This window comes from Thermobia domestica, chromosome 16, assembly GCF_964235325.1.
Source record: "Thermobia domestica chromosome 16, izTheDome1.hap1.1, whole genome shotgun sequence".
Classification (NCBI taxonomy): domain Eukaryota; kingdom Metazoa; phylum Arthropoda; class Insecta; order Zygentoma; family Lepismatidae; genus Thermobia; species Thermobia domestica.
Window position 1 is genome coordinate 65,687,575 of NC_137469.1, and position 26,658 is coordinate 65,714,232.

The following is a 26,658-nucleotide window of genomic DNA, read 5'->3' on the forward strand; positions in this document are numbered from 1 at the left end:
ATCTAATTTCCATACACATCCAATTTCCACCAAAACCACTTTTTCCCCTATGTCTTGATAATACTGAAAGCTGTCACTGAAAATTCGACGTTTATCATGACTTTTTGAACAAACGTAACCAAAGTGAATACCTTTTGCATTTATTGAATTTATTACAGAATTAAATGAAAAAATAAATTAAGGGATATAAACCAAATGAATTTAAATTCTTTACACTGATAGGTTAGTCTTAGACTAATTTTAAGTCTATTGTTGTTAATTAGCTATATTTCATTCTAATTATTCAAATTTTATTTTAACATTAATTTCATTTTAGAAATTTTGAAAGCCACATCTAATGGCAATCTTCTATTTTCAAACTGAGCGTTACATATTATTTACCAAAAGGTAATTCGATACCTTGTTCTGATAAATCCTCAGGAGAGTTTTCGCGACGTTCCGGACCTACCACGTAACCTTTTACGACTTGGGAAATGATTGCAGATTCAATTTCACATTCCTTGCGCACCGTGTCTTCTATTGGGCAGAGACATCGGACCGTCCCAATCCCACGCCCTAATTTATTCCACAAATATCCGATAAGATTTAGGTCAGGGCACTAAAGGATTACTTTAGTTAACCAACATTGTTACCCATATACCAGTAAAAGCTGCAAGATACCTGGAAGACTGATTCATACTGTTAAATACTCGGAAAGCACTATATATTCCCGAATGCTATACCAAGCCTCTGTTGAGATCCTGCCATTAACAACTAATCATCTGATGCCGCAATGAAAGCGAGCCAACACTACAATTTTACTAGTTTCAAGAAACTCTGAGAGCAGCTATTCTTCTCTGTCACATCGGAAAACAGGCACAAACATATGTGCACCAGAACGAAAAAAAGACATCTTAATCCATCACTCCAAAATATATAGTTTCAATGCTCCAGTGTCCAGGTTCGATGCTACAAACGATACCACAGACAATGCGCTCGGCCATACTTTGTAACATAGACTTATATGTAGTGGTACTTCGGAAATGTCTAAGCCAGAGTATATCGTTGCCCACTGTACCTATGAAAATTGACTAACTCATGGTGGCCTTAAGATGTATACGATGGATCTCACATTAGCGTTCAGTGGTATCTTGCTGTAAGTTTCTGGTACGACATGCACGCAATCAGCAATATGCATACTAATGACCTTCACGTTTCTCATTCTTATGCTATTGAATAATATGTATGCATATAAAATTCAGAGCGAGTCCCCCTTCCCCCTGCTGCAGCACGCATTATCTTTTTACCTTCAATTTTTCAAGGAACTGCAGAGTAGCTCAGTACTGTGTGCCATTATACTTTGAACTGCATATACATTTCTTCTTAATTGATAATGCAACATACAATTTTCATGCCATATACAACATAATACACTCAAACGAGTCCACTCCATTTATCATAGAGGATCCCAATTACTTTTTCGTACTTAGTTCGTTATCTCGAGTTAAAAATGGACTTAGGAGGTCCACGAAGATATCTGTACATTTACAATCTTTACTACTGTAATTAGTTTTTTCATTAATAATAAAATAATTTTAAAAAAACTTGGATATTTGTATTATTCTAAATATTTTACCTTGAGATTTTCTGGTGTTCGAAACTGCGTGTCCAAGTATCTTCCCAGTGTAAAAATCTGTCTCCGTTCTGGATCTAAACAAACTTTATGACACGATCTTGCACTTGGACCGCCCTAAAAGAAAAACAAAGTTTAAAAAAAAATCCAAATACTAATATTTATGCTAACATACACCTGCCTGGTAGATAAAGTACGTAAGTAAGCAGATTAGTAAATAAATAAATTACATGTACTTAAATGAACAGTTAAGTATGTTAATAAGTAGACCAGTAAATAAGAAGAAAAGCAAACAGAAAAAAAATCATATGATCCTTATTGGGAGTTCTGAGGGTAAGACTACACACTTTCTTGACATCGATAAGCTCATGAAGTAAGGTAGTCAGTACCACACTTTCGCTGGTTAAGAAGTAAATGCACGTATAAGTAGATAGATAAGTAAGTAAAAAGGTAAGTTCGAAGGTAGGTAAGTAAATAAGTAGAAAGGAAATTAGTACGTAATCTCATCATTAAAAATGTATCAGTTGGGTAAATAACTAATCATCATCATCATCATAGGTATTCTGCCTTTATTGGCAGGTCACTTGCTGCAGCTGAGAAGCTTCCATGCTCCACGGTCCTCCGCTAACCTTTTCGTCTTCGCGTATGATCTTTCTGTTTTAATATCATCCATTAATTGTAGTCTCCTTCGCCCCCTCCCTCTCTTTCCCGCTACCATACCCTCTAGGACGTCCCTCATGATACAATCTCTTCTTAGGCAATGTCCCAACCAGTTTCTCTTCCTCTTCCTAATAATATCTAAAAGTGTTCTTTTCTCATACACCATTTCTAACACACTCTCATTCGTTTTCCGCTCGACCCAACTAATTCTTACCATTCTTCTCCACACCCACATTTCTAAGGCTTCCAGTCGATTTTCGTCACCTTTACGTAATGTCCACGTTTCCGCCCCATAATACTAAACAAATAGGTAAATAAAATATACGTAAGTAGGCAGGTATGTGAAAAGATAAGTTAGAAGATAGGTAAGTAAGTAAGTAAGTAGCAAGATATCATAGGTAAGCTAATCATTAAAAAATAGATACGTTGGAAACGTAGCTAAACAAGCAGGTAAATAAGTGAATCAGAGTTGAAGAAAAAACATTATTTTTCTTTAAAAAAATATTTTTATTGATTTTTTTTATTTAAGTTGATTTTTTAATTTAAAACGATTGTATTTAATTTTTTTAACGGAATATAATTTAAATAATGTTCCTTTTCTTAATTGGTAAACTACAGAGGTTTCTAGTTTCTTTATTAGGTGATGTTAGAATAAAAACGAAATCAGGAATCCCGGTTTCTCACTTGGGAGCTACTCGATAGCAGTACAAGATTATTCACCCAGCATCTAAGAGCGGGCGCGGTCACCGTGATCTTGTGAATTCAATTTATAATGAATGAACGAAAGAAAGATGATGTATTGTGATTTTAATATTTCTTTTTAAAGCATCTTAATCAGTAAACAACCTAAGTAAAATACCAGTGTAGAACATGTTACCATTCTTCAAAACAGAAAAACTGCATTGCGCTACACGGCGAGTATAGTTTTATTAAAGTGTTTTGCTTGTAAACTGAACATAATTTTTATACTCCTTTCGTCATAACTAGCAGTATTTCTTGCTTTAAAATTGTAATACTGTTCAAAGTAAATTTGCATATCAGCATGAATTGTATATGAATACAAATATTTTATTTCAAGTTATCTACAATTAGCATGACAAAGGTAATATTACAGTGTGTAAAATATTTCCGTGGTAAGATGTTTCTAATCAACAATGGCTTCTTTTTTAATATTTTTCATTTTGCTTCCTATTTATTACAAACTACCTGAAGTGCTCGTTTTAACACGAGAAGAATAATTAAAAAATAGAAGAATAAGTTTATGGCTAATATTTGAAAGGTATATTTGAATTTTCTTTCCCACCCCCTTTAGATGTATATTTGAATTGAAATAATAAAAACTGAGCTCGACCCAAATCTTCAAAAATTCATTTAAAATGGTACAGCTGTTACTGTTTGCGAAGAAGTTACTGAATTCTGTCTACCCTTAGGAAATGCATTTCAATCAAAATATTGGTCTAATAACAAACACCCTGGTCGACCTAAGTGCTAACTATGTTTAACAAAGGTTATTTTAAACGATTCAGCTGTTTTTGGTCGTGTGACAACTTATTTTTAATGAAGATTTTATATACCTAATTTCATCTCCCTAATATATCATAGTGATATACCAAATTTTCGTCGTACCTATTTAAATCCCCTTCCCCCGGCGTAGTGTATTTTAATGAAAATGACATAATAAAAACCCGGCTCGAATCAGGTGGTACGTTCAAATATTCATTGCAAACAGTTCAGCTGTTTTCCGATGATGATAAGAGAGAACGGCGATGTCATTTTAACATATTAAGAAAACAATAGGAATTGCCTCATCATCCCTAACCTAGAGAAAACGGAATTCTCTAACGTGCTAGAGTACGTGTCCACTTACTTTTCATAAAGAGTTTACATACGATGTTCCATCTTTACGATGAGGCTCGAGCCAAGTGCTTTGTTCAAAAATTCATTTTAAACAATTCGGCAGTTTTCTCGTGATGACGAGACAGACAACATCGATTTGAATGTCGAAGGAAAAGATATAGAATTTTCCCCTTCTCTTCTTACTAGTGGAGTTTTTGAAAGTGCTTGGATATGTATCAAATTAATTTTGATGTTAAGCTTATACATACTCAGCTTCATCTTCTTAACTCTTGAAAGGCTTCTGAGATTCTCTATTTTTTGCACAAATTTTAAATCCCCCCTTTTCCTTGGAATACTAATTTTAATCAAAGTGATTTGATAAAAACCCAGCTTGTGGGAGGTACAAACTATGTTCAGAAACTAACACTAAACTGTAACACTAAAATTCTGAACTAAAAATTGAGTTGAGTTGATTTTGAGTTTAATGTCCTGTTCAACAGCGAGGCTATATGAGACGGGACCTACTGACTAACGTGGAATCCTAACCACATGAGCTCCCGCCGGGTATCGAACCCGGGTTCCCCGTGCCAAAGGTGTGTACGCTAACCTCTTAGCCACGAAGAAGTTCTGAACTAAAAATTGAGTATTGAATGCTAAATGGACACAAGCTTCCTCTTGTACATTTGAAATGATGATATGAAGTATATTGTCAAAAATTCATTGCCCACTAACTTTAATCTAAAAAAATTAGATATTTTATTTAGACTTGCATTATTAAGATCCTACCATCACATAGTACGGATTAAGATGTTAGTTTCGGAAGACATTTGATTACTACCTAAGAATGGTCAGAAATACTGTATTTTATTTCTTTTTTTAAGCAAAATACATTTTATTTAAATCATGGATTTAAAAAAATCTCCCAGCTTAAATTCCGATTGTAAATCATTTTGATTTAAGCCAATTAACCCTGATAAATATATATAAAGAAATAAGGTACGGAAACTATTAGGTAAGCTCATTGTTACAATAAATAATTTAGGTAAGTAATTAAATAAGTAAACAAAACATACGTAAGTAAGTAGGCAGACAGGTAAAAAACCAAAGAAAGAAAGTGCTAGATGATGTTAGCTCAACATCAAAACTGTCTTCGGAAATATGTTTTACTGGATGCTTGAGGTAAGTTTATTAATCTTTCTATCTCGCTGATATGCATCCTTTAAATAATTGTCTTTAAACCATTCTAACTGATTCACTCAGAGAATAAATTAGTGTAAGAATATAGATTCTGAGTTTGTGATGCAGAACTCTCAAAACTCGACTAATAATTCTACTTTTGTCATTTATAAACATGGATTACATCTTACATTAGTCAGATATTATTTGGTTGATTAAGTAAATGAGTTAATGATACAAACTACTACCACACCTCGGCTTCTGTGTCCCTTGATATAAGTGTCCACTTCCGAGATTGAATGTGATATGACCACAAATCACTAAGATCTTGATTTCCATCCCAGCCACCAAACAAATACACAGTTTCCGTGTATGGATCTATGCACATTTGGTGACCTCCACGCATGCCGGGTCGAACTTCACTGTCATCTGGGATAATCGGACACCACACTGGTTTGTATTCCTGTTGCCCTATGAAATGATCAAGGAGCCCCTCTGGAAAAGAATATTTATTATTCTTATTACTTTTCTTAACAGTCGTGACGTATTCATAGAAACAAAAACACTGCTTACTGTAGTCAACAATAATATAAAGGAGATCAATCCATTTAAAATAGTTTCATTGGTAACAAATAAGAGTATAAAAGTAGATAAACAACAGGAAATACATATTACTGTTTCATACAGAACTTCTATCGTCATTAACTACGTAAACTCTGCAGTTAACGGACTGAGTGGAAGAAAGTGTCCATAAAATCGCGACTTGTGTTATGAACAATATTTAAAATAGGTTATTACACCTCAAATTGTACTATATAATGTAAATGTAAAATACTAATGTACATACTATATTAGAAAAAACCTCCTTACAACTGAGAATTAGAAAGGAAAAAAAGTATCAAGTTTCATTGCTTTTCTGTTAAATGTAGTTTCTTAATAATCAAAGATCTAAACTGCTTAAAATGTTCATAAGCCAACACTTCCGGATCTATGTATGTGATGATTTCAATATGGCCTCTTACTTCTAATAGCTTAGGGCCAAATACGACAGACTCTTCTTCATTACCACCATCGTCCTCTTCATTATCCTTCGTAACATTTTCTACAGTTCCCTTCTGGTCGAGAATCTGGATCATCCCCGTCCATGTTTACCCATTGTTTAATATAATTTTCATAAAACACAGTACATACAAAGAGCTGATCGGAACTGACGCTTGAAGCTGAGCAGGAATTATCACGAATTTAGCCGAAGTTCCGATTCGAACAAGCATTAGTGATGGCACTATTAATCTGTGTACGAACCACTGCCATATTACAATCGTATTCATGGCTGCGTCTTTTAAAAATCTGGTCGAAGTATGTTCCTCGATAATTCATTTCCTCCCAACTATATCTGACATTTGCGTGAGATAATAGTTAAATCGGGGGTTTGTCAAAGAAATTACAAGTAAAAATCTATACTACAATATTTCTGGACATTGAACTTTTTGAACAAGTACGGAAATCTTTACATTTAACTGACTCAATTAAACCCTGTAGGCTAAAGAAGAGATTACATATGCAAATCAATGATGGGAGAATTTGTGAAATAAAGAGAAAACTGACTGAATCTGAGGAGGAAAAAACAAAAACTGAGGAGGAGTCCTATAGCCATAGACTCATACTGTGAATCAATACGTGTAAATACCTATTTATACACTCAAATTTTCTTAAAGTTAAACTCTTGGCATAATCATACACAGTCAAAGTATTAAGTTAAAAAGAAGAAGTCAGAAAGAATAAAAAATAATAAAAATTCTATGCACACACGTATACTTCAAAAGAAAGAATTTTGAAGTATTTTCAATTTTATTTTTGTCAAGTATTCTCCTTTTACTATTTGGAAACAAGTTTTCAAATAATTTCATTCTTTTTTCAATGCATTTGGTGCTTGAATTTTCTAAAATCGTAGGCACAGATCTTTAAAAAAATACATAAGCAAATAAAATCAAATAAATAGAAACGTGTCTTTCTACATGTAAAAAGAATTCGTTTCATCAGTCCTTGTGAACTCTATGGGACCTTTAAAATGCTTAGATAGGCCTGAATATGGAAGTTCATAGTATCACATTTCAAGTTCTTTAATTCTAGCATATTTATATATATTTTAGTCATGGCAATGTAGTTTGCAGGCAACTGTAGAAAGCTTGATAGACTCCAGAGATATACAGCGATTACAAAACACTTCTCTCGGTTTAAATTGGATTAAAAGTAGGAACTAATTATTTGACTTACGAAGCGTTAGTCTTCGTAATCGAAACAAAAATTCAGGGCTCACCTAAGCATCCAAATACCGAACGCAAACGTTTCAACGGCAAGTTTTCATCATCGTCAGTGCGTATTTCTTAGAAAATTTATACGCCGCTTGAAGAATTGCTTTTGATTAATTTCCTTCACTGTAGAAATAAAGAAAATTTATCACAAATACATAATTTCTACAGTGTAAGAAATTGATCAAAATATGTAGTTCTTCAAGCAACATATATATTTTTGAAGAGATATGCACTGAATATGGCGAAAACTTGCCGTGAAACATTTGCGTTCGAATTACTATTTGAATGCTTCGGAGATCCTTAATTTTTGTTTAGATTATTTGATATGTACGGGTCAGTCCATATCAATTCATCCAGGTCATGAAACCCATAGTCTCAGAATGGCATGAAGACTTTTCTGTTTACTCGACTTGCCATCCTTATTGATCACACCAAATTTTAATTTGATATCTTATATACTTTTTTAGTTAAATCTTTTTGTAGTTTGGTAAAATATACGTTTTTGTTGTTGCCGAGGGTTAAAAAGATTACGACATTGATATACTAAAAAGATCATAACTTTGTTAATTCTCATCATATCACAATGATTTTTTCACTAAAATGATCACAATAAGATACAGAATAAGGTAAAAATACATTCAGCTACTTGTACTTGAATTGTTGTAGTAAATATTAGCTCAAACCTGGATATTACGATTTTTTTAAAGAAAAAACATAAAATTTTAAAATACATTAAAAACTTAAAGGCACTACATAAACCAAAGTATTTTATATGTATTTATAGGCCTAAAGGCATGAGCTAATGTGTTCTGAAAGAAAAACTGTGGGTTTTTAACTGCAAATATTTTTAAACCATTTATCTTTAGAGTATGGCCAGGTATTTCGAGAAAATCGTAGACCTTCACGTTGGCAGCCTTAGCGTTGTCCCTAATTGTCACGGGGACATGAACCATATCTCGTTACAAAGCTTATGGAACACAGATTCCAAAAAAGGTAACTTCTGTGCCCCATTGTTTCCAACCCACAGAAGAAGAAGAAGAAGAAAAATGGCTTTCTTAAAAAAAATATTTTGTCGGACTCTGGCAACACTGTTCATTGTCATACGCAGGAAAAAAAAATTCTCGCATACACACCAGACATTGGGTGGAATCATATAAAAAGTAAAGGGCGTAGGTGCAATAGCTTGCGGGATAAAAATTCGAAACCTCGTATATAATATGGTCAACCCTCAGGTTGGCAACCCTGGCGACTTCCCTAATTGTCACAGAGACGCGAATGATACCTCGTTGCAAAGCTTACGGAACACTGGTTCCAATGAGGTGACTTTTGTGCCCCTTCTCTCCCCCTCCCCCCCCCGGTTCCCAACCCACAGAAGAAGAAAATAGCACTTCACTATGAGTTTAATGAATTATACATATTCATCACATACAACAGATTGAATATAATCAGTGAACGAAAGAAGAATTTACCAAATCTTAAAGTCCTGAAGTGGTTCATTTACTATTTACACCATAGAGGTCCTGAATTGGAATTACAGAAAATGTTTAAATAAAACACTAACAACATTTTATTTCTGGGCTTGCATTTGTTTCAACATCTTGTTGCACTGAAGATTGATCGAACCTATTTCCTTTTCGGAAAAATAATACATTCTTACGGATGCTTTTGTGACTGGGGGGGCGGGGGTTACACATGAAAGTATGTTACTCATAAGAATCCAGCAAACATCTTCTTTTGGGGGCCAGTGAAAAGATGGAGCAGGCAAATGGGGATGCATAAATTTAACTTTAACGTCGCCTTTATCTTCATGTTTTGACAAAACTAATCCAAAATACCACCGGTCATCATAAAGGCATGCAATGTCACACCCACATGAGGCATTTTCACCAAATGATTTTCTCCAGAAAAGTTGAATATTGTGCAAAAGTTGTCATCTAAACTTACTCGTTTTGTTGCAGTGGAGTCTTCAGATTTGGACTCAAAGTGATGAAAACTACGTGTTCCAGGTACTGTCCTGGCTTGAGTGTAACGCTAAGTTTTTTCGTGCCTCTATCAATGTTTCTTTTCTAATCATTCTGAACTTTATATTTTCTATATTTTCCTTGCAAAAATCAATAAAAATTTCGGAATTATCAATAGCATTACCAGGACTACGTTGGAGACTTGCTTTTGTCACGATGCGCTTGACAGTGCCACCTATACCGTCACAAGGAGACTTCCCATGGCTGGTGGCAAAAAAACACCATGTAGCTTTTAATCCAAAGTCTTTTTCATGAACCTGAGGGCTGTAGGATTCGCACTCCTCAAGATACCGAACGAAATTGCTAACTAAACTGATATAAGATTCCAACGAACTGTTTTGATTTGTGAAATACTTTGTGAAACAATACATTAAATATATTTTTAATTTACTAAAAACTAAGACAGTTATCGAAAGCGCTTATGAGTAAAAATAATAAAATTATATTTTGGTTATTTGATTTTAAAGTTTACTGTAAAAGCTTATGCGTAGTTGTATTAGTTCTAGAACATTAATTTACTGCAGCTTAAATAATTTAACATCTTCAGCTTGATTAAAATGTCATAATTTCATTACGCCTTACATGTAAATCATTCAATAAGTTTTTCAGAAAGTAAAATGTGCACTATTTTAACCCTTAGAAGATGCCTGGCTCATCCCTTTCTCTTAGCGCCAATACTTCAAACCTCTGTTGCTCGGCTCCAAATGAACCTAGACTGTGCCTCCCCATGCCGAATCCGTAGGAGAAAGTGATTTTTCTTTTATGATAAAAAAAACAGTGTTGCCAAAATCCCACAAAAGTCAAAGATGATTTTCATCTTTTTTTGTGGGTTGGGAACCGGGGGGGGGGGGGGAGGGGGAGAGAAGGGGCACAAAAGTCACCTCATTGGAACCAGTGTTCCGTAAGCTTTGCAACGAGGTATCATTCGCGTCTCTGTGACAATTAGGGAAGTCGCCAGGGTTGCCAACCTGAGGGTAGACCACAGTTCCTTCGTAAAATTATACAGGTTGACTATATTATATACGAGGTTTCGAATTTTTATCTCGCAAGCTATTACACCTACGCCCTTTATTTTTTATATGATTCCATCCAATGTCTGGTGTGTATGCGAGAATTTTTTTTTCCTGCGTATGACAATGAACAGTGTTGCCAGAGTCCGACAAAATATTTTTTTTTTGAAGAAAGACATTTTTCTTCTTCTTCTTCTTCTGTGGGTTGGAAACAAGGGGGCACAGAAGTTACCTTGTTGGAATCTGTGTTCCATAAGCTTTGTAACGAGATATGGTTCATGGCCACGTGACAATTAGGGACAACGCTAGGGCTGCCAACGTAAAGGTCTACGATTTTCTTGAAACGCCTGGCCATACTCTAAAGATAAATGGTTTAAAAATATTTGCAGTTAAAAACCCACAGTTTTTCTTTCAGAACACATTAGCTCATGCCTTTAGGCTTATAAATACATATAAAATACTTTCGTTTATATAGTGCCTTTAAGTTTTTAATGTATTTTAAAATTTTTTGTTTTTTCTTTAAAAAAATTGTAATATCCAGGTTTGAGCTAATATTCACTACAACAATTCAAGTACAAGTAGCAGAATGTATTTTTACCTTATTCTGTATCTTATTGTGATCATTTTAGTGAAAAAATCATTGTGATATGATGAGAATTAACAAAGTTATGATCTTTTTAGTGTATCAATGTCGTAATGTCTTTAACCCTCGGCAACAACAAAAACGTATATTTTACCAAACTAAAAAAAAAAAAAAATAAAAAAAAAATAACTAAAAAAGTATATAAGATATCAAATTAAAATTTGGTGTGATCAATAAGGATGGCAAGTCGAGTAAACAGAAAAATCTTCATGCTATTCTGAGACTATGGGTTTCATTTGATATTTTAGCTGGATGATCTGAAATGGACTGACCCGTACTCCATTTCTTCCTTAAGAAATTCTATAAATTGATGTTTACTGGCACAGCAACAAAAGCACACAAACCTCGTAATTGAGAAAATATGACCAAGACTTTTGATGCCAAAATATGACCAAGATGTAAGCATAAGTTACGATGGAGCAAATTCCGATGTTGATATTCTCCATAAATACATAAATACATTAGTAACTAATCTGATATTTTACAAATAATAATAATAAATGAGAAGAATGGTAATGACAAGATGAGAATGATACAAAAGCAACTATTAGCGAAGCATATGGATACATTACTACGAACAAAAGGGGCTGAAGAAAGCACGGTATATTTCAGGGGGAAAAAAAACATACACACACACAAGCTGCCCTTCAAGAGTGCTGTATACACGTGAATGTGAAAAAGAAACTGGTGAAATTACAACGAGTTTGAGAGTTCGATTAGAAAGAGATTTTAGGGATTTTAGAATTCTGGGCTTTCGGCATCTAAGGCCATTTAGCCCGTCACGTTTTGAGGGATGACGTCCCTCGGCGAGCACACTATCCGAGGAAAGGAAAGGAAGAAAGCGGCCTGGGACCTATAAGTTAGGTATCACCCCGCCATTCGACTGGTGTGAATGAGGAAAACCCAGGAAAACCTCACCAGGGTGGCTGGCCTGAAAAAGCGTTTTACACTTTTTTGACCGAATGCACCCACCGGGAATCGAACCCGGGACCGCTCGCACCGAAGACGAGAGCGTTAGCGACTACGCTACGCGAGGCTACTAAAAAAAATGAAATCTTTGAGTTTTACGTCCCACGTTTATGCCGGTTAAGCTAAAGACGACGGTGATGATGAGTAATGAATGAAAATGGTGGAATGAAGAAAGTGGAAGGAAACGGGAGAACCCCGAGGAAACCCACGCACACGGTGTTTGTCTACCACAAAGTTCACTTGGCGGGGGCTGGGATGAACCCGGGACTCCAAGCACCAGAGTCACCGCGGCCACAGAGTTCGATTAGCATTAGATTTCTGGGTTTTCGGCATCTATGGCCCTGTCAGCACATATGATAGATGACGTCCCTCGGCGACCACACTGGTCGGGGAACTGAAGAGGAAGAAAGGAAAGGGGAAGGAAGCAGTCTAGAACCATTATATTACGTACCATCCTGGCATCTGCCTATGTGAATGAGGAAAACACAGGAAAAACCTCATTCAAGATGACTGGCCTGAAAAAAAGCTGTTACACCTTTTCGAGAGAGTGTCTCCACAAAGTTAGAGCTTATATATAAAAAATAATGTACTGATGCCATACTTCAATACTTACTTTCAACACATTGTTCCATGAATGTTTCAGCTCCTTCATAGTCTCCTTTAACTACCAGGATCTCATGTAACTTCGTTAAAAGAGGATCTTCTAATTGTATCTTCGTTCGTTTCTGTAGCGAATCAAATGCCTCCTTATAATTATGCTGTCGAAAGTGTTTTAAGCATAGTCGTATTGCTTCTTTCTCACGATACTGTAACGAAAGGAAAATCGAGATAAGCAAAACTCTACATAAATTAAACAAAAATATTTTTAACTCAATTTTATGCCAAACTACAAAACTGAACAAACAAAGTGTTGTATTATTATTTATTTAATACGGTTTATTGATAAAGCTAAAGCTAATTTACCTATGGGAGCTATAGAATGCATACTGTAATGAAACCACGAACTAAGAATTAAAAGAATCATTATTTTTATTTATAAAAATCATAATGGCAATTCTGTAGATGAAAATGAAACAAAGTTTTTTGTAATATCTTAATTTTTAGATACGTGTATAATATTATTTTTAAAAATCACAAGGACATTATTTGTAATCAAGAAATCGTTGGAAGCAGAAGCAAAATAGTCAAAAATCACCTGTAGTCAAACAATATACTGTTTGTCAGTAGTAATTAACAATTTGGATAAAATCATGAAAAAGATGAAAGCAAACCTCAGGGTAAATTAAAGTTCAGAAATACTCCTTACTTTTACATCATTAGATAACAATATTTTTCAGAAAATGTAATTAGGACTTTCCTAAGATTTTGTAAATTTTTATAATAGCTTTTGGCAAATTAAAAAGGAAAAATAATTAAAACAAACAAGGACAACAGTCCATATAAAAATGACCAAGTTTTTAAGTAAAAAGTCATTCTGCAATCTGGATTCTGCGTCCTGCATCAAAATGGAAAATTCTTTAAGAAACTACAAATACAGAAAATGATTACTGTCTGGTCAAAACTAAGCAGAATCTGCAAGTATGACTACAAGAAACTTAAGCTGTCTATCTGTATGTGATATTAGGAGGTCTCCGAAAGTGACAGACAAATTTGAATACTTAAATGTTTAGCTTATTTCTGCCATAATTGACTTAGCATTGAGTGAACTTATAAATTGTCTGTTATGCGATTAAGCTAACATACTATGTCTAGTTATGAACTCAATACTTTTGAATGTTCACAATATTGTCGTTAGTGACAATAAGAGATTATAAACACCATTCGTTCTAATTTCACTCTTTAATTTGACTCCTTAATTTGATCTACGAATTCACTGTTTCTTCCCTTTTAGTTACTGATTATGACAGAATATCTATATTTCTTTAATTTTTTCTTATAGTAATATATTTAATATTTAAAGTATAAAAAATACTGAAAATAATATCACAATAGACGGTTTCAAGGATTCTCTGGTTTCTTTTTCGAAGTATTATCTTCCGCCTTTTTTTTTTTTCTTTTTCCTCCTCAGAAACTCATGCTTAAACAGAAAACCTTTGTACAGGGAGCATAAGTGAGTTCAATTCACACTTCCAAAGTATTTGATTAAAGATGTAGAAACTGCACAAGGAGAGTCTTCCAAGACAGTAAGGTGTTTCATTTCTACCAATGTACCGTAACGTACCGGAAGAAAATACATTGAGAAATGTGCCAGCTATGAATATACAACGAATACGAAATATTCAGCGTTTAAGCAGTAATATAGATGATATAGAGCGAAACAGACAAAATAAACTTCGCTGAAATTGAAGCAACGACTCCCAAAATGCAATTCAGTACGTTCATTTTTAACATTAACAGTATCTTTAACATTAAGAAATAGGTACTTTACCTAACATCCGGTCTCTACTGATAACTAATAAAAAGATGCCCGTCTTTGAAAGCCTATTCAATCACGTATGACTAAAATGTAATGAACGAAGGAAACAATAATCTCAACAAGCCCTTATGATGAACAAAGCACTTTTGCGAAATACACCTCGGAGCATTATATGTGAGTACCAAGTATAGCAGATAATGTGCTCTGCTTCTTCAATTTAAAACAATAGATTTACTTTTCTACATACAAGTATACTTACTCGATTGAACCAGTTCATACAAGGTTTCACTACTTCCCAATCATCAACACCACAGAGTTCCACGAACCATATGCTAAAATTAAAACTTGGCCCCCACGACTGTAGAGGCATAATCTTGATATAACGACAGGGAAACGGATGATCTTCTATCTTGTGACGTAGAGAAAATGTCTCAGGGATGCTGTCATTTTTCAAACCACTGAAAATAAATAAATAAATAAATAAATGCGTACTATTGAAACTACAATTGATTATTACTAATTAATATTTTATAGAACACATTACTCAACAATACATAACACCACACTAAAAATGTAAGCTGCGAGGGCACGGAAACAAGGATATTGATTAGTCCCCGGAAGCAGAACAAACGATTTTAATGGTATATAATTTAAAAATGTGAAAAGCTAAAATCAAGAAACTAATACTACAGAACGATTAATAGGGAAACATAATTAACTAAAAACCCTTGATATATATTGAGTGATACATAGATTACTTCGGTCTAACACAACGAAAAATAAATGGATGTGTGTATGTATGTTCCAGCATAACTCTGGAACGCCTGGAGGAATTTTAACCAAACTTGGCACACATTACTTTCAGCAGGAAAACAGTACTGAAGGGGTAAGACCTCCAGCATACCTATGGGGGAGGGAACGCCATATAAAAATGACAGACATTAATGTCGAGTCCAGAGTTTATACGAATCCATAAGCTGATTGGTGATAGTTCCAATGCCCTATAAATCCAATTTCAGCCCCTAGTGAGGGTAAGACTTCCTAGCACACTAAGGTGAGTAGGAAAGGCAACAAAATGATCGAAAACGGCCAATATGAGTGTCAAATTCGTAGTTTCCGTGATTGCTTAGATCAACAGTGACACTCCAGATGCACTTTAAATCCAAATTCAGCCCCCTTAGTATTCTCAAGTGTCGAATCCATAGTTTTCGGGGTCCCTAAGTTGATCTGTTACAGTTTTGGCGTCCTTTAATTCCAAGGTCAGCTCCCAGTTGGGGTAAGACCCCCTAGCACTCCTAAGAGGAGGGGGGGAACATATAAAATGATCAAAAACGATCGATATTAGTGTTGAATCCATAGTTTTTGGAGTCACTCAAATAAATAGTGACATTCCTAATTTCGTTTAAATCCGATTTAAGCCCTCACTGGCACTCAAAAGGGTATAAAATGGTGATATTAGTGTCGAATCATTAGTTTTCAGCGTCGTTAAGTTAATTGGTGAAGTCCAAGTTCAGCCGCATTGGTGGGCAAGACTCCCTGAGTACTCATAGAGGGGAGTCGTAGAGGCAGACATAATAATGATAAGAAACGACCGATATTAGTGTCGAATCCATAGTTTTTCGGGGTCGCTTAGATAAAGAATGCCATTCCAGATTCCATTTAAGTTCAAGTTCACCCCCATTAACACATGAGCGGGGGAGGGAGGGTTGAAATTGTGATATATAAAAATAATTGAAAATGACCGATATTAGTGTCGAGTCCATAGTTTTCGGGGTCGCTTAGATAAAGAATGACATTCCAGATTCCATTTAAGATCAAGTTCATCCCCCATTAACACCTGAGCGGGGGAGGGGGTTGAAATTGTGACATATAAAAATAATTGAAAATGACCGATATTAGTGTCGAATCCAGTTTTCGGGGTCGCTTAGATAAAGAATGACACTCCAGATGCCATTTAAGTTCAAGTTCATCCCCTATTAGCACCCGAGCGGGGGGAAGGGGTTGAAACTGTGATATAAAAATAACTGAAAATGATCGATCGAAGTCTGATTTAAAATGGTTGATAATAGTGAAACGGAAGTTCAAACTATGTTTTAATGTTCTACAGGATATTCTAAAAGTCTGGAATTATCGGAGTTTCAAATGTTTAAAATAACTTCTCTTACTTCTTAACTTACAGATATAGTTGATATTGCTGTTCTCTAATAATAATATAATTAAACCAGTGATAAGCATACATAATAATGCCAAGTGTTGCAGATAAAAAAGCTTGTTAACAACGATTCCAGAATTTCAACGTTCCAAAGGCCAATAAACTTCACTGTTTGTAAGTTAGCTTTAAGAACCCGAAAATCATATAAAGAATAACTTGATCTATCGGCTCTCTCTCTCTCTCTCTCTCTCTCTATATATATATATATATATATATATATATATATACTAAATTAGCCACTTTCGCAAATCAGGTAGTTTCCTACGACCAAAAGGATTGCAAATTGTGACTGGAGCTTGTACATGCTGTTATTAAACTATATCCTGTGTAATTACTTAAAAGAATCGAAAGCAAAAGGGTTTTCTCACTGCTAATTACCTTTTGCTAATAACTTCAGAATAAATTGATGAATTTTAATAACATTTACTTGACAAAGAGAAAACGAATCCTAATCAATCATTTCGAAGTTCTTGGCCAAAGAATATGTAGCAGCAGAAAAGTGCTTTTACTTTCGATGTACAATTACATTAAAACATTGCCTTTAAAAGAATACTTCACATGTCTAAGACTTTCAAAACTCATAATTGTATCTCTGAATGAAATACTCGTAAAACGTATTTTCATAATGAGTTCAGCGGTAAATTTTTCACCTCTTATACGAAGGGACTGCAATTCAATTTTAGGGAGTGTGGGTTTGTAGTAAATAGTGCCTCGTCCGTGAGTTTTCTCGAAATTATCCTATTTTGTTCAACAGTCCACCAACTACTGAATCATTTATCTCCATTTATCATTGTCTCCGTTAGCCTATACACAAATCACAAACTCAAAAAGATAGAAAAAAATTTTAAAGGTAACAAATATTTAATTCTATAACAGCAAATACCTTCACATATTAGTATCGGCAATATTTTGCACTCATCCTTCTGCTCTTTCATATAGAACTCGTAAAATAAAAACACTGCTGAACAATATTGCACTTGTTTAATAAAAACACATTTACACGTGACGTTTCGATCTTCTAGCCAAGATCCTCATCAGACGTAGTGTACGTTTGATAAGGATCTTGGCCAGAAGATCGAAACGTCACGTGTAAATGTGTTTTTATTAAATAAGTGCAGTCTTGTTCAGCAGTGTGTTTATTTTTCTAATTTTATTTGCAAGACTTATGACTATGATTGTGTGTCAGATAACTCGTCTAACTCGAAATCTCACACGAATTTGGAACACTTTATATGGTTACCCTACTGAACCACCCGAACTTCTTGTTTCTACCTTCTGGGTCAAGTATGAAAAACACTGAAACACGTGTTTAATTCTTTTAAATAAAAAAAAAAAAGTTTCATATCTCTAATCTTAAGGTATCGATATACAGACATGGACACATTATAATACAGTAATTTTAACCCTCATTTCATTCCCTTCCTCGTCAAATTTCCAAATATTCTTCCTTTGTGGTACCTTACGTCAGGAATTCTACCTATGTCCAAATTACAAGTTTCTAGCTTAAGTAATTTGGCTTAGGCGTTGAACAATCAGCACGTCAGGACGACTTATTTTACATATATATTGAGAATGAACAGAATAGCTCTTAAACAATCATTAAACAACCAAATAAATCTAATAAAATAATACAAATAAAATGCACTCACCTTGACAGTAATTCGATCATATTTTCATCTTGCAAACCTCCATAAACTTTGAATTTCTTTAAGTTACAAACGTGAGTTTTTTCATATTTTCCAAAACTAATAGTTTCCACTATAGATGGTCTTTGTAACTTCAATATAAGGTACTGAAAAGTAAAAGGAATTTTATAACAAAATGGAATATTTAAGCAGTATGCAAAACTATGGATTTTATATATATATATATATATATATATATATATATATATATATATATATATATATATATATATATGACTTGTGTTCTTTCTTTGTACCTAGGTAGTAGATATTCACTATTCCTACTTGGAAAGTTTGATATTCAACACGGAACTATCGTACAGAAGACATTTAAAGAGCTAACGCAAAAACATTATTATTGTGACCCTAAGCTTACTGTTATTCCACTTTCTGAGACAGATGAAAGAATAAGAGTAAAATTATTAATACGCTGAAATTAGAATCATACCGTAAATTACATAATTTCCAAAGACTAATATTTTAAATGAGCTGAGTTGAGTTGATTTTAACGTCCCTTTCAGCAGCGAGGCTATATGGGATGGGGCCTACTGATTAACGTCCACTTCGGACCAAATGAGTTCCCGCCGGAAATCGAGCCCGGTGATATTTTAAATTACAATTGCTTCAACTCATCCACCTCCCTGGATTTCGGACGTTGCATTGTTTGAAACGATAACGGTTTTATTTTAACACCACATAAGGCAAGTACTATTTTGCCCAGCGGGAACTTTTACTATTAAAACTGGATAGATCTGGTTGATTCGTTTGGGGCCTAGACGCCGCGGGTGCTGATAAAGATTAGTGTACTGTTAAGAGACCAGAAGGGAATAATAATAATATAATAGTATATTTTAAATTAGTTGTTAACTGTAATATTGAAATAAATTATATGAATATTCTTGACCAAATGTTTTACTTTACTGATACCAAACGTAAGAAATATTAGAATCAGATGGAGACACACATACAATGATGGCAACACGCAGTAGTTATTTACATTAAAGGGAAAAGGTTAGAATAACACATACACATTAGAACACTTCGAGGAAAATAAACTGAAGATGTGCAAACTACAAAGAAAGATCTTATCATTATTGTTTCTCATCATAGCACATATTTATCACATAGTATTATTAAATCACATGATCAATTATTTATTAATTACATACAGGGTTGTTTTGTTTAAAACAAATGATTAAAACTTGTTTTAAACAATTGATTTTGCTTAAAACAAATTTTATATACGTTTTAAACACGTGTATTTTTTAAGGCTTGTTTTAAGCATGTTATTTTTATTTTATTTTATTTTTGTAAAAAAAAAAAAATCTGCCAGAGAAAGAAAATTACCAAAAAGTGATCCCGTTCAGAAGGCTATTTTCTTCCCTACAGTGTTACCACACTTGGTACAATTACCAAATTCAGCCCTTTTTGTCATTCATCGGCCCGTTGGTACTACGCTGGCATTTTCAGTCCCTTTTGTGAAAAAAGTTGGTACAATTCTATCAAATTCAGCACCATTTAACAGATACTTGTCATATTTTCAAAAGTGTCAGTAAGGCTTTTCCTACATCTCATGATTGATTGATTTGTTCCTCGTTTTATATATTTTTCTCATATATGGCCATAATACCGTTTCGGTCTACTGATTACTTCGAAATAGAGGCGCGTTTGATTTCCTTACAATACATACCGAATATGATAACTGTTTCCCTTTTAATTTGCGGCTTCTGTTATACTTTCTACGTGCGAGAAAAGTTTCATCTACTTCTACAATTGTTCGGGGTCTTCCTATTTGGATGTTTTTAAAAAGTAGTTTTTAAAAAGAGCAATTTCTTGATTTGGACTCTTGGACAAAGCGGGTGGAGTGTTATGGAGTTTTAGTTTCGTGTTATAGAGTCATGCATTACACTGTGATAAAGTAATGAATTTAGCCCTTTTTGTTTTAAGTTTGTACTATTTTTCAGCCCATTCCAGAGCTAGGACTGTGGCAACACTGTTCCCATGTGAATGTTTTGATTTCTCGTGGCTACAGCAGGTCGATGTGGTGATCCACAATTTATTTCGTCTCTTTTTTCTTTTGTTTCTTTATCGTCTATTGTATTGGTTAAATGCTTATCAGTTAACTTACGAGAAAGTGTTGTAGTTGAAGGTTGGACTACTTGTAGAAATGATATTAAACAATAAATTAATATATATATATATATATCATTGAAACAAGTTTTTGTGTTGTATTCAGAAAACAAAGGGCTCTTTACTAAATTGTGGTTTTGAATTGAAAATATCGCAGGCATTCTTTAATACATACAGTACATGTTGGTTCTCAGTCCTGGAATCATTTAACAACTTGGAATCATTTAACACGAGTTTTACGGGAAGAAAAAAGGACATCATTTCAAGTAAACCGAAGAAACTAATTTTATACGTTTCGAGCAAATTTGGGTTGCAGGATAAATCTGGCTCCAACTTACGTATTAAAAAAAAAAAAATATTTTTACGGGTCGTTCAGAGCACAAGGATCCAAGTCCATTTTCAACAATGTTCATTTTTCCTCAGCAAACGTAGTATCTTCGTAGCGAAGAGTCCGAAAAAAATTAACCAAAAAAACATGTGAAAAGGTGTAGTGTGGGCTAGAGTTTCATAGGACAACCGCTGGACAAAGACATTTCTAGAACGGGGGAACAGGAGAACTAATTTCCTCCTCCCTGCTCATAAATTTAAGATATTGTGTACGCTGCAGCGTGAGAAAGATTAACAAGTCAAGCTCCAAATGTCAGGCAATGATGCATAATTACATTAAATAAATGCAGGGTGTGTCAAAAAGAATACACCGACGGAAAACGTCATATATTCGCAACCACGAATCCGAAAAGAAAGACAGAAAACTATGTGTGCAATCTAGAGTTTTATATGATTACCGCTAGAGAGGGGCGTCCGTTTAGAGGTTATCCGCCCTCCTACTGCTTACCCTGAACTTCAAATTTTGGGACAGTAATGCAGATTTAGAAACCTTTTGCAGAACAAAGTCCAACAGAAAAAATTGAAGTCCTTACACCGAATAAATATGGAGTTTGATCAGTTAAAATCCATTTCCATTGGCCGCAAGGAGCTATAGGCTTATATTGCTCTTTTATATATTTTTTTCTTTCTTTTTGACCCCAAGGATTCCAAAGGTGGCTTTACTTTCGAGTTTCGAGGCTGCTTAAAATTCTGAAAACTGTGCCTAAGCAATACCCAGTTTTGATCATCTATATTTCCTCCGTATTTATTCCGTGTAAGGTCTTCAAACTTGTTCTGTTGGACTTTACTTATCAAAAAGTTCCTAAATCTGCCTTTCTGCCCCCAAAATCTGAAATTCAGAGTGGGGGTGGGCGCGGCTGCCCTCCTGCTCGCACTGACGCCCCTGTCTAACGGCTGTCATATGAAACTAGCCCACGCTCTTTCACGTGGTTTTAGTTTCATTTATTTCGTATTCTTGACTGCGAAGATATTACGTTTTGAAACAGCATTCATTTGCTGAGCAAAACTGAACATTATTGAAAATAGACTTGGATCGATTGTGCTCTGGATGTCCCAAATATTGTTTTTCTACAGTACAATTACTGATTTATACAACAACCAATACAGAGGCTTGCAGAAAATATTCTAAAGTTAACACAACATGAAATGTGCTTGAAACATCACTTTTCGAAAATTTATTATTTTAAAATAATTTTATTGCATCAGTATTCCGAAATGGCAATCAAATTTCTGGAACTAAAATTTCACCCACCTTCAGGTGATCAATTGAGTAAAAATTATGTACATGTGTGTACAATTCCAATAACAATACAATTATTTGAGCCAAATACCGTAAAAAATTTCATATTAAATCCAATGGTCACTCGAAAGTCATTTTGTAAACCACTGGTGACAGCTTACGAAAATACAAATTCAGCATTTTGAATCCGATACTGACACTCAAAAGTTATTTCCAAAACCGCTGATGCTACAAAAACGAAATTTGATACGGTGCATTATTACCAGTGTACTACGAAAATATTTAATCTTTTTTCGAAAATCATCTTGAACAACAAGTGGCCAATAAAAATTCATTTTAAAAAAACTATATAAAATCCATTTTTAGTCAAACGATTTTATTTCTGTTATTTGTTGCACTAATCAGTATATACAGGATGAATGTGTAATACTAGTCGCAAGTAAAGAGTAAAAAGTGTTAACAAATAAGTTATTACACGATTTTGAAATATGTTTTAAACTGTTCAAAATGTTTAAAACATGTTTTTTTTTTTCGTTAGTGTTTTAAAACATGTTTAAAACATTTTGAACATCTTTTTCATGCTTTAAACACATGTTTTGTTCTTTTACATTACTTCTAAATGTTCTTTTACATTACATCACTGTGCTGGAATATAATCTGAATTGTGCCAAGCACTTCTTTGCATCATAAATTAACAGATGATCTAATTGTACAGCATAAAGTACGTAAAAGCATGTGAAGTTTGGAATCGTTGGGACGTGATTAGAGATCTAAAGAAGCGTCTTCATTATATTCTATAACCTAACAAATAGACAAAAATATCTCCTGTTTGGAAACCCAAAATTCTCGTTTGATTAACATTTTAAGACTAAATTTACCTGTTATTTAAAGGGTTTCCAAAAGGGACTGCTCATTTTTGACCGACTTGAAACATTTGGGACTGTGTGAGAAAAAGTCAATAAACATATACACCACATTGTGTTAAGATGAAATAATTATTACACAGGGAATCGTTGAAAAACACTATTCCATATAAACAAAATAAATTATTTTTGCAAGTATTGAGTACAGGGCAGTCCTCTATATATAGGGCGCAAAATTTCCTCTATATATATAGGGCGCAAAATTTCAAAGCCAGACGCATTCGCCAATCCAAAAATGACGGTCGCCAGTATCTCTCACATACTAATTATGAGATATCTCTTCCTCTTTCCACGGCCTTTTGGTTTGACAGAGAAAGAAATTACATCTCTCGTGTTGACGCGCTAAGAAGCAAACTATTTCGATTGAGGGTGGGAAAGGAGGAACGAATTACAACGTTGTGAAGACTTCACTTTCGATGTCCGCTGTGAAGACTTCACATTCCATGTTTTCTCTCACTCAGTGACAATTATTTTTATGCGAAACAAACTGCGCAGCTCCGTGAGTTTAGGCAGAAACCGTTCCTCCTGAATACTGGTCGCCAGCCCTAAATTTCCAGTCGCCAGTGGAGACCTAGCGACCGGAAATTTTGCGCCCTGTATATAGTCAGTCTAAAAAAAATAGCACCACTCAGAGCAACCGCAATGGTTTTATTATATTTACTATTTAAATAAGCCATTCCGGAACATACTGGTATCTACTTGGAGTTTCCAATTACCTTTAAGTTTGGGGAAAATCAAAGCAGTATTTTGCGTTACAGTAATTCAGATATTCTCCGTTTGGTGTCTCTGTACTCTATATGAGTGTGGTTGAGGCTTGAAATGCTTGATTTTTTTTTCTTTCTTTTCTGGAGCGGTGTAAAGTGCAAATTTTAATGGTAATTATATATTATTGAATATTTCTTTTGTTTACGTTGTAACCCGAAGTTCTTCACGTACATTATAAGACGTTAATGAATCTCATTATTCTCTAGAAACTCGAAATATGAGAAAAGTGTGTAACACAAGCATTTGTAAACAAAGAATAATTCTGACACTGCAAAGTGAGTGCTACTCAAATAGAAGAATCGCCAAAATTCTAGGTATACATCATACTATCTTTGGTAGAATAATACACAAGGGAGGAGAGCATGGTATGTCTTCTGAATGAGAACGATGTGGCAGAAAATGAAAACAGCTACGAGACTAGATCGAGAGGTTTTTCGCTTGGCTGTATCAGACAAACCCTCCAGGGGCATGAAATGCAGCGGTTATTTATTTTAATGCAGGTTATAACATAAGCCAGATGACTATTATCAGACGATTTAATGGGAAAGGGTTATATAAGAAAACTCCCACTTTTAACTGATAAACATGTAAACGCTAGAAGAGAGTTCGTGAGTAAACACGGCGCACGGAGTAATGAACAGTGGTGGACGTCATTTTCTTGAATGAGAAGAAGCTTATGATTATTGGAAATGACATTGGAATGAAATTCTGGATGAGAAAAGGAGAAAATGTGAAGCAAAAGTACGTTTACAAAGGAAGGAAATTTGATGAAAATGTCACGTTGTGAGGACGCTTTACTTCAAATGGAGTAGGATGAATTAAAATCTGGAATAAACGAGTTGATGCGGCATATTATATTGACATTCTGAACCGAAAGTTACTACGACCATCTACATCGCTTTCAAGTGATATGATAAAAACCATAGAAGATTGCAGTAAATCTTAACATTATATCGCCTGTCATTTATGTTAACCCGCCCCGCTTCGCTGCGGTCATCCCGGTGCTGGCATATTGTAAAAGTGTCTGTAAAAATAAGCAAATCAATTAAAAAATTTTAAACAGAAGATTCAAGCTATTTTCCGCTGTATATCGCCTGTCATTTATGTTAACCCGCCGAGTGACACGGTCATGCGGGTTGCATATAAATACGTTTATTTTTACCTATGATGAACTAATAACAAAGGATTTGTACGTTATGGACACTTGAATGGTCAATTATCTCAAGACACTGGTAATTAAAAATTAAAGTGATATGATAAAAACCATCTAGGGTCCAAATCCTAATAACCCCCCAAAAATGAAAGAAATTGGTTCAGCCGTATTAGCGTGATGAGCGGACAAAGGATTTTGTACGTTCTCTTTTATATATATATATATATATATATATATATATATACAGATGGTGATCAGAAAAATGGAAACACCTGTAGTTTGCAAGTCGTCAGATGTATGGGTTGGCAGTGGTGTCGTGGCGCCCGCAACGCCGGACCGCTGGTGGTGGTGTGTTAGGTCAATCTCCATACTACGTCAGGCGCAGTGGAACAGCAGGTCCAGTGGCTGAAGCAGACGGAGGTAGTGTAAAATGGGAGACATCTCAGATTTTCAAAGAGGGCAAATTGTTGGTGCGCGGTTATGTGGAGTGAGTGTGACGGCAGTGGCTACTGTGTTAGGTGTGTCGCATGGGACAGTGTCGAAGGTGATGACGGCCTACACAACACACGGGAAAACCACATCGGGGAAGCGGAACAGTGGACGGAAGAAAATCATGAGTGACAGGTCACACCGGGTATTAACGCACATTGTCACGCAGAACCGTCGTGCCACTGCGGAGCAAGTGGTGGAGGAAATCAATCAGCACCTCCCCCACCCTGTTTCGACAATCACAGTCCGCCGCGAATTACATGACATGAACTTACGGCGTCGTGTTGCACGGGCCAAACCGCTCATCAGGGACCAAAACGCTTTCGCACGCCGCAAATAGTGCCGCGACCATGCAACTTGGACCGTTGAGGACTGGAAACGCGTGATATGGTCGGATGAGTCATCCTTCACCCTATTCCCAACCACGGTCGTGTTTATGTGTGGAGAACGCCCAAAGAAGCTTATGATCTGCAGTGTCTCAGCCCAACTGTGAAACATGGCGGCGGCTCGGTGATGCTGTGGGCCGCCATATCGTTTTTTATTGGGTCCCGTGGTTACACTTAGCGGACGAATCACTGCCAACGATTATGTCGCAATTTTAGGAGACCACTTGCATCCTATGGTCCGGATGTTGTTCCCGGACAATGACGCCATCTTCCAGGATGATAATGCACACATTCACACAGCTGGCGTTGTTGCAGCGTGGTTTGAGGAACATCGGGATGAAGTTCAACACCTCCCCTGTCCCGCCCAATCGCCAGATCTCAACATAATTGAACATCTGTGGTCCGTCTTGGAAAAACGACTCCGGCGACGATTTCCACCTCCATCCTCTCTCACAGAACTGGCCGATGCCCTGCACAAGGAATGGTGTAAAATTCCACTTGCTACCATTCACGACCTATATGCCTCCATCTCACGTCACATCAAGGCTGTTCTGAAGGCGAAAGGTGGCCCGACACCATATTAATCTGGTAAGTTGCAATTTCGTTCAGGTGTTTCCATTTTTCTGATCACCA

The 26,658-nt window shown here is 35.2% G+C and overlaps 1 protein-coding gene across 2 annotated transcripts in view; it reads right to left on the minus strand.

Annotated features, from left to right (window-relative positions):
- Window positions 1-26,658, minus strand: part of muskelin (muskelin 1) — a 57,724-nt gene that overhangs the window by 21,703 nt on the left and 9,363 nt on the right. For both annotated transcript variants that reach the window (XM_081742507.1, XM_081742508.1), the window contains exons 3-7: window positions 18,517-18,659; window positions 14,915-15,113; window positions 12,853-13,045; window positions 5,538-5,779; window positions 1,616-1,729 (exon numbers count right to left, since the gene is read on the minus strand). In XM_081742507.1, the coding sequence (XP_081598633.1) occupies window positions 1,616-1,729; window positions 5,538-5,779; window positions 12,853-13,045; window positions 14,915-15,113; window positions 18,517-18,659 (891 nt within the window). The remainder of the gene's footprint in view (window positions 1-1,615; window positions 1,730-5,537; window positions 5,780-12,852; window positions 13,046-14,914; window positions 15,114-18,516; window positions 18,660-26,658) is intronic.